This window comes from Zingiber officinale, chromosome 3B, assembly GCF_018446385.1.
Source record: "Zingiber officinale cultivar Zhangliang chromosome 3B, Zo_v1.1, whole genome shotgun sequence".
Classification (NCBI taxonomy): domain Eukaryota; kingdom Viridiplantae; phylum Streptophyta; class Magnoliopsida; order Zingiberales; family Zingiberaceae; genus Zingiber; species Zingiber officinale.
This window is the reverse complement of record NC_055991.1, coordinates 131,481,419-131,490,464: the sequence shown is the minus strand read 5'-3', so window position 1 is coordinate 131,490,464 and position 9,046 is coordinate 131,481,419. Positions and strand designations below refer to the sequence as shown.

At 33.5% G+C, this 9,046-nt stretch overlaps 1 protein-coding gene across 1 annotated transcript; it reads right to left on the bottom strand.

Annotated features, from left to right (window-relative positions):
• Positions 1-374: 374 nt before the first annotated feature.
• LOC121967788 (26S proteasome regulatory subunit 6B homolog) lies at positions 375-6,722 on the bottom strand. The gene is made up of 6 exons (XM_042518238.1): positions 6,118-6,722; positions 4,080-4,310; positions 3,346-3,504; positions 2,310-2,462; positions 1,146-1,229; positions 375-783 (listed from the first exon to the last, which is right to left on the bottom strand). Exons 1-6 carry the CDS (start codon positions 6,616-6,618, stop codon positions 649-651), a joined length of 1,263 nt encoding a protein of 420 aa, XP_042374172.1. The 5' UTR covers positions 6,619-6,722; the 3' UTR covers positions 375-648.
• Positions 6,723-9,046: the final 2,324 nt, after the last annotated feature.

Genomic DNA, 9,046 nt, shown 5'->3' with positions numbered 1-9,046 from the left:
GAGCTATTTGCCCACAAACCGCATTTGCAATTAAAATTCTTTTTTCTAGAATTTACTATGAGATAGAAAAGAGAGTAGTATTTAAAGTTATATACACACATTCAAATTCACTTTTATATCTAGGTAGTTGATATGCTCACCGTATTCAGTACGCCCCGACCACTCAGTCACGGAGGAGCAGTCAGGGAGGCATATTACTTTTAAAATAGTTTAGATACACAGAGAGGAATGCCTATGCCTAGCTTATTAAAGCCTCATATCTAGAAAAGGCAGTAGTTCAAGTGGTCGAAAATTTGCGTATAGAAGTGAGGTTACAAGATACATTCAGCATGCACATTATAAAAAGAAAAAAAAATGTCCATGACAGTTTCAGATTTCACTCGGAATTATATACTTTCAACAGATAACTGAGAAGCAACACTTGATTCATATAATCGTTAATAGACAGTTTAGCAGTAGAAACTCACGTTCAGTTACTAAAATGTCGTCAAATTGGGGTACATGTAAAAGTAAATTTTACAGATTGACTGAACTAATTAGTTTCGTGTTGATGAGATAAATTTCCACCATTCTAGTTTGCAAACAAGAGAACAATATTACCAAATACCAAGCTCATCTTCAAGGTTACATCAAGGTAACTGCGTCGCTTTATTTGTAAAAGTCAAAGTCTGTATCTGGCTTCTTCACATTCGCCCTGTAGCCTTTCTCAAAGTCCTTGGGAAGAATTACATATCGATTCTTTCTAACTGCATGCATCCCTGCTTCTTGACAAATAGCAGAAATCTGCAGGCCAACAATGGTATTTTTTTTAAGATTTCAAATTGTTTAAGCACCAACAGAATTACAAACCAATATCATGAAAAGGAAATTCACTTGCTAGATAGCTAAGCAATCTCCAAATTTTAATAGTTGGAGAGAAACAAGACAACTTCAGGAGGCATCCCCATTGAGAAATTAGAATCACATGTAAATACAAGAATAGAATGTGTAGTGACTAGGTAAGCTAAGACACCGGAAAAAAATGATAGACAAAAATCAGCATTACCAACTAATATAAAGATGGCATGCATGCTGAGAGAGGGTAAAACCAATGATAAAAAGAGAGATAAGCGCTCATGAACCAATAAACTGTAATAGAAGCAGACCTCAGCTGCACTGATTTTATCTGGCCGGGAGACATAATCTTCTAAGTCCACTTCGTCGCCGAGATTCATTTTTGCTGTGCAAACCTAAAAAGAAATAAAATAAAAATTAAAAAATATATATAACAAACCATGTGAGGGCTTTAGTTAGGAGCATATGACAAGAATCATCTTTCACTGCACACGGATACAACCTGGTAGGCAAGCTGGAATGACATTGTGCGTGTCATTATATTCAGGTTCTTGCAATCCGGAAACAAAGATAAATGAGCATGACTCTCACAGGAGAGCCAGTGTTAGGAAGTCAAGAATCAGCAAATGCTGAGCTCTACAATTATTAGAGTTGAACAAGTTCCCTTGGTTCAAAAATCAGTAAAATCGAAGTTGATTTTTGCATATTAGCTAACCCATCAATCCTCAAGACATTGAACACCTTGATGATGGAATCCTCATGGTTTTACTCTCCCAAAATATAGTTATTGTTCAAGTCATATAAGGCCATGAAGCTCTCCAACCCTCCTGCAATAAGCTGAGAGCAGATAGTGCTGTCACAGATGACATCATCTACTCAAAACCTATATCATTCCAACTTACTACATGGTCTGACAATATTAGTTTAGTGCATTGAACCATCCATGATATTGTTAATATATATAGAGTGAATCAATGAAAACCTCATCAACTTTGAAATTTATAACGATATGATGATCCAAAAGGGAGAAGAAATCATACTCGATGTTGATCAAAGAATGACAAAATTGCAGGTGCCTGGTTCAATCATAATATGGAATTTGCAAAATAACTTTTGATGGAAAATATCCGCAGCAAAAATAAGGAAATCAATTATACATCAAACCATGCATTTCAATTAGCACATTTTAGATTTTAGTTTTTCATCCAAATAAGATTCTTGATCAACAATATTTAGCCGCTTTACTTGGAAACTTAAAAGATATTTTCCTCTGAAATCTTTAAAAACTATGAGAAAGAAATGTGCAAATTCATCAACTGTTTGAAGCCACTTTCTCAACTTTGTTTTTATTAGCGAAAGGTGTCTGTCTTCCATCTAACTTAACCATCTGTTAAGCCTCAACTTTCACCTACATACTGTTCTCTAGCAGACGTAATATTCAAGAGTGGAGAAATATGAGTGTCAGCAGCACTTACTTGGAATACTAGTCTCTTCTGTCTTCTGTCGGGCAAAGGAAATTCAATCTTACGATCAAGCCTACCTGGACGAATAAGAGCAGGGTCTAAAGTGTCGGCTCGGTTAGTCGCCATTATAACCTTAACATTCACTGTTTGGTCAAACCCATCCATCTGCAACAGCAATGAGAACAACATGTATTACTAAATGACACATGAGCAATAGAAGCTTGGCGCAGAAACTATTGGCTGAAATCTGAAGCATAGATGCACATGATAATATAGGTACAACTTCGCTTGTTCAGAAATATATGGAATTGAAATTCCAGTTCTATGGTTTTAATCTATGTTTGGAATCATAAAAATGCTGGTAATTGTCAAAAATAGTGATGATTTCCAAATCACATTCAAATATAATGAGTTACACATTCAAAAAACATTTCATTTGCTACATTACTAATTCTTGCACATTTAATTAACTTGAATAATTTGATACTGCAATACATAAGGTATGGAAGATTATATAAGTCTTGTAAAATTTCCTTATAGTTTAAGTGACACAAAGATCCCACAAACTTCCAAATTGCTTGTCTTTATCCTATTATTTATCCTAATAATGATTTCCTAATCAATTCTGCAAAAGGTGAAATTGCTCCACACCATTGGGAGGGATAAATTGAAACTGGTTATCACATGGGAAGGTAATTCCTCGGTCTTTGCTGGGATTCGACTCTCACTCAATTTTACAAATCTACCATGTAATAATCAACTTGGTTATGCCCTGGGGACGCATATCTTCCAAAAATAAAGCCCATCGCGACAAATGATTTCCTAATCAAGACACACAACCTGATGCACAAACAAAATCAATTAGCCATAATTCTTTCTGTATTAAAAGAATTTAGGGCACATATTGTTCACTGAGGCATGCTGCCTGCTGTGTCACATTTTCCTACAATTGAATTGTAGCATTTGTTTCGCTCACAGGAAATTGAGTCAAAATTCAAGGATACAAAACCAATATTCTTCCATCACGTATTCCTCTAAATTTCTTTACCTGATTCAATAATTCCATGAGGATACGCTGAACTTCCCTGTCAGCTCCAGTTTGTGCATCAAAGCGTGCAGTAGCAATAGCATCAACCTCATCAATAAATATGATTGCTGGTGCATTTTCTTTAGCAAGACGAAAAACATCCCGCACCATCCTTGGTCCCTGAGGCAAATAATGTCTTAAAATATGAATTTGCATATATATATATTTGCAGGAGTGGGAGAAAAAAAATATAAAAATAAAATATCAAGAATCCTGATATTTTCATTAAACAAGTAGATGACAGCAATATGATGAAATGTCAGAGCCATAGACAATAATCATTGTGCGTAAAACAAACATTTTTCACATCAAGGCTTGACGATAGAAACAAGTGTTTTAAACTGAAGGTCAAATAAACAACAAAGAATTTCATAAGCCACACATTAGGAGTAAGTTTTCAGTACATGAAGCATTTTTGCAGTGCCAACCCATGAGATGCTGGCAAAGAGGCTAATGCCTAATGACTAGGTTAGTGGCCTATTGACAGAAGCCAGTAGAATCAGTGAGCATTAGCATGAAAGGAAAAAAAAAAATACAAAGTTATGTACAACAAGATCTTGTTCCTGAATTACAAAACTTTTATATAAGTTAACTTCCTGCATGAAATTCCTATAAATGCTTGGGTGAAAATAGAAGAAAGAAAATCAACAGAAGAATACAATAAGATTTAAATTACAAATCTTATAAGACAATACCTCGCCCAAATACTTCTGAACAAACTCGGACCCAACAACTCTTATAAAAGCAGCAGTTGTATGGTGTGCCACAGCCTTGGCAAGCATTGTTTTGCCTGTACCAGGTGGACCATAGAGAAGCACGCCTCTTGGTGGATCTATGCCAATTTGTTTATACAATTCATGATGTGTCAATGGCAACTCAACGGCTTCTCGAATTTCCTGCTTCTGAATGTCACAGCCCCCAATATCCTGTGCACACAAGAATTACAAGAAAATAAATCAAACGAACAGAAAAATCAATGCTCATTTGATTAGTAGGAGATAATGGCATCATATGATTTGATGCCGGAGCTTAAAAAATACTATGAAAGATAGCCAATTAAAATGTTTTCTTTTCATTGGCAACATCCAAATACAAGTTTCTCTCTGAAGTGTGGTTTATTACAGCAGACGATGTTTAGTGAAATGTTAGTGTTAACAAATAAAAGAAATCATTCAGCATTTCCTAAATAATAAATTTTGTTGTTTTATAGGAGGTATAAACATTATGATCCATTACTTATCACATACGTCATGAATTAAGCTTTTGTAAAATCATTCCTAAGAACCTTACTTGATATTAATCTAGGGCATTTCAGTGACTAAATTAGTGCTTAAAAATGAAAGTATCAAAACATAAAAAAGCATGACCAACAAAAGAGAAGTGACTGGAATTATAAGCAAATTCTGTAGTGCAGTTTGTAACGTTCAGAATATATTTAGTTATTGTAACATTGTAAATTGTGGCAATCACCATTTTAGCAGAATCAAGTAGAAGAGAATGCTCAAAATTTTGTTATTAACGTATTCTGGTCATTCAAGAACAAAACGGTGACATCTGAAAGATATTCCAAGTCTGACCGTAGATGGACTTTACGAATTCGCCAAGGATACTCTTGAATTTCTTGATAAGGATATCATCAAGAATAAGAATAATGGAAGATTCTGATATGATGCTCAGGGTTCCAAACTTTTTATTAAAAAAATAAATACAATAAATACACAGTATCAATATGAAAAAGGTAATGACCATCAACGATAGAAACATGCATAACTGTTGCAGGATATTATGAAAATGCTTCTGCAGTTTGCTTCCACTGTCCAATTGTCCATCTAAGTCTCTGAAAAGTATACACTACGAGGACATCTAACAGAGGAAACAATTTTTTTTCCCCCATGAATAACTTAAATTAGAACAAAAGAAGATAAGCCTCTCTATCCTATGAGTTCCAAACTAACTGAAACAACATCAAATGAAAAGATAACCCAAGGAAAGGTCAGATTCTCCTTGATCATCCATGATGGTTAAGAAGCAAAAACATATTAAACAGATTCACTTGGCAATAAATTTCTGCATCCTGACACAGGAAAGAATTTCACAAGATTAAAGAATAACTGATTCCAATTACTTGAGAATAAAGGAGTTATTAACAGATGGATAATCATATCACGTAAAAGCTCTAGATAAGATATTCTTGACTCCCTTCAGATAATCATGATACATATCATCATAAGCAATGGTGGCAATTCCACTCAATCAATCTGAATAAGAAATCATCCTTCGAGAGAAAAAGATTCATTGTAAAGATAACAAAGTGGCATCAGTCATTATCATCCATCTGAATGATGTAACATTGAACTATGATATCTAACATAGAGGAAAACCCTTTCACAAGTAACAAGAATACCCACTACAGGAATGACAAAAGGATAAGTCTTGTCATCCAAGAAATTAACATTCGTCAAAACTTCAAACCCACTGAAGAGATGGCCTAAGCAACCGGCAACTTTCCCCGATGAACAATTTTAGTGCCAGGAAAATCTAAAATAAATAATTAAAAAAACGATAAATTGTTTCATCCGATCAAAGTAGGAACTACCGTAATTCTGATCGCAAGAAACGAGATTCGCGAACCCTAATTCTTAAAGTTATGTGTCGTTATCAACAGAAAATTACCGACAGATAGATTTTCCGAAAGTAGCAAAAGCATTAGGGCTTGAAGAAAAAAAAACTCACGTTATAGGTTACGTCTGGTTTCTCCGACTGGCTAAGGAGAGAGATGCTCGAATCGGCCTCGGGGGGCAGCACATCGACGAGGGAATTCGAATGGCGGTGGAGCGCAACGGAAGCTGAGGGCTTGAGAAGCTCCCTGTTGATGGTGCTAAGGATACGAACATAGTAATTCGACCCGGTGGTGGATCCAACGATGCCATTGTTCTGATCGACCATCTCCATGAACTGGCCGATGACAAGGGGAACGGACTGGATCCGCTTGACCTCCTCCTGGGCGCGGAGGAGTTCACGCTTGAGGTTCTTGAGCTCGTCCTTAACGTACTCCTCCTGTATGTCGATGAACTCAAGCTGGCGCTGGAGAGTCTTGAGGCGGCTGTAGAGGTCGCCGTCTTCGTCGGATGCAGCGGCGAAGAGGAGAGTGTCGGTGCGGAAGGCAGGGAAGCTCCGCGGAGGCTCGGAGGTGGAGGGCTTCGCCGGATCGAGAATCATGGCGGACGCCGCCATGAGGAGGAGGGCAGAAACGGTTCCCTGGGTTTGGAGAGAAAACCCGACGGTGAGCCAGAACGATTTTTGTTTCCAAACACGTGCGATTGCCTTGCGGATCAAGTAGGTGGTCGGTTTATGAATGGAATTCGGTCCATCTTGGGCCTGCTGGATCGATTGCGTTGGAATTATGATGGTCCAGATAGCACTCGTATTCTTCCAGCCTTGCGGTGGACTCTTGTTGCGCGGAAACAAAAAAACATAAAAATACAAAATTATTTGTTTTCTTATGCTGAATTTAAAATTACCAAATATTTATTCACGTGTCTATATTTTTGTAACGTCACTTCTATGTTTGTTTACCAAACTTCAACCATTTTACCATTTTAGGGTTGAGTCTACGGTCAAAATCGAATCGACATCGAAAATTAAATAAAGTAATTTTTTAATCAATTAAATTGATTGATTTTTTTTTTTAAAAAAAACTTCATCGGACTGATAAAATTTTGATTAATTCAATTTTTAACTGAATTAATTAAAATTTTAAAACTTATTCAATTTTAATTTAAAAATGATTTGGTTTAATTAATTATATTTTTAAATAAAAAAATAATTAAATTAATATTCCTATTTAATTTATTCAGTTTAATTGAATTATAAAATTTAAAATTGAAATTTAACCCAATTAATCGAAAAATAAATTTTTTTAAATTAAAAATTGAAAACTGGATTACTCAAAGTGAATTTCTAAAGTCAGTTAGTTTAATTTGATTAATTTAATTTTACCAAATGTTTACTTATCTCTAATTTTCATAAGAATATTGATATGAAAAAAAAATCCAGAACTAATTTCTCTTTAATATTTTTAAAATTTAAAATAAATCATCTATTTTTATTAAATTTAGATATTTATTTTTTACTACATACCTAATTTAAAATTTTCTGAGACAATTACTAGATTGAAAAAAAATATATATTATTTTATTTTTAAATGGTTCATATAATTGGAGAAGTATGGTAACATCAATCTAAATTTAGATAATTAAAAGAAAATTTGGTATAACTTATTTTTATATAAAAAATATAAAGTTTAGGATAATAATTAATTTTACATGTTGACAAAAGGTTAATATGTTCACCCCAGCGTTTTAGCCAATTCATCTCAGGATCAATACGGATAAGGTAAATCAAAAACGACTACTAACTACGTGGATGTTGTGATGGTTCAATTTTCATGTTGGACAGTGTTTAAACTTTTGACGAATTGGAATGCCATTTCAAAATCTACTGATTTCCTAGGCGACCATCCCGTGGTGCTAAGGCGTCCACTTGTGAAAAACAAAATAAATATGATGTCTGAAAAAGGAAAAAAAATTGATAAATGGAAAAGTCAACGATGTCGAAAGTTTGAAAATTCATTTGACTCCATAAAATAAAATAAAAAGATAATCTAAATGTCAAATATTAGTTACGTTGTAACCCCGGTTACATGATAAATGAATACAATAATTTAAAATCATAGATAAGTTGTAAAACAACTAATACTTGTTTGGATTTTTTTTTAATTATTTGATTATGGTATATATATATATATATAGATATAGATATATATCATTAGGTTACAAAGTTAATATAATTATAATTAATAAATCAAAGTTTGAAACAAATATGTTCCTTGAGCAGTCTAAAAGGACTCCCACACTCTTCAATCCTAACTTTGGCTTTTCAGGCCATTTGAAATAGACGGATTCGTATTCCAACCAACAAGTTAGACTATTGTCTACAAATAATTAGACCCTAATTAGTGTGATGTTTTTGTTTTTGTTTTTTTATTCTTAAATTTAAGTTCGTTGAATATGAATACATTCAAAGTAGATGTCAATTTAAGTGATGTGATTGTTGTATTTTAGTTCCAAAGAACCAAAGTCAAATTCAATTAGAAAAACCCAAAACAAAAATTATATGAATATTTAAATAAATAAATAAATTTAAGTGCTGTCATCAAGAATAAGAAATAGCCATATGAATAAAAATATCATATAATTAAAAAACTTACTTTGAAGTCTGAAATATCTTAACAACAAAGGAGGATAATTTAGATAAGGCTCTAATCAACCCTGCACATTGTTAACAAATAAAAATATGAAAGAGATGGATTTTTTTAGCATTATTTTAAAAGGAAATTAAGGGCTGATCTTTAAAATAGTTTGGAAAAAATCATCTGAAATTAAAACAAAAATAAATTTTATGTCTTTAAAAACTCAACCACTCTTCAAATCTCTTTTTTGAAATATGATCAACTAATCCTTAGATTATTGTCGACGGAAACATATCATAATATTAGATTGTAATCAAAGCGAAGAAAAGAAAAATGAAAATATATTAAATTATATTATCAAATTAATTAACATTTACTTATAACGACGAAACAAAAGGTTGACTTACGTAC

Bases quoted from the DNA above. Each gene is read 5' to 3' on its own strand.
- LOC121967788 (XM_042518238.1), bottom strand. From the start codon at position 6,618: ATGGCGGCGTCCGCCATGATTCTCGATCCGGCGAAGCCCTCCACCTCC. The intron at 4,311-6,117 runs GTGAGTTTTTTT...TTGTGTGCACAG, and splicing joins AACCAGACGTAACCTATAAC to GATATTGGGGGCTGTGACAT. The intron at 1,230-2,309 runs GTAAGTGCTGCT...ATTTCTTTTTAG, and splicing joins AGAAGAGACTAGTATTCCAA to GTTTGCACAGCAAAAATGAA.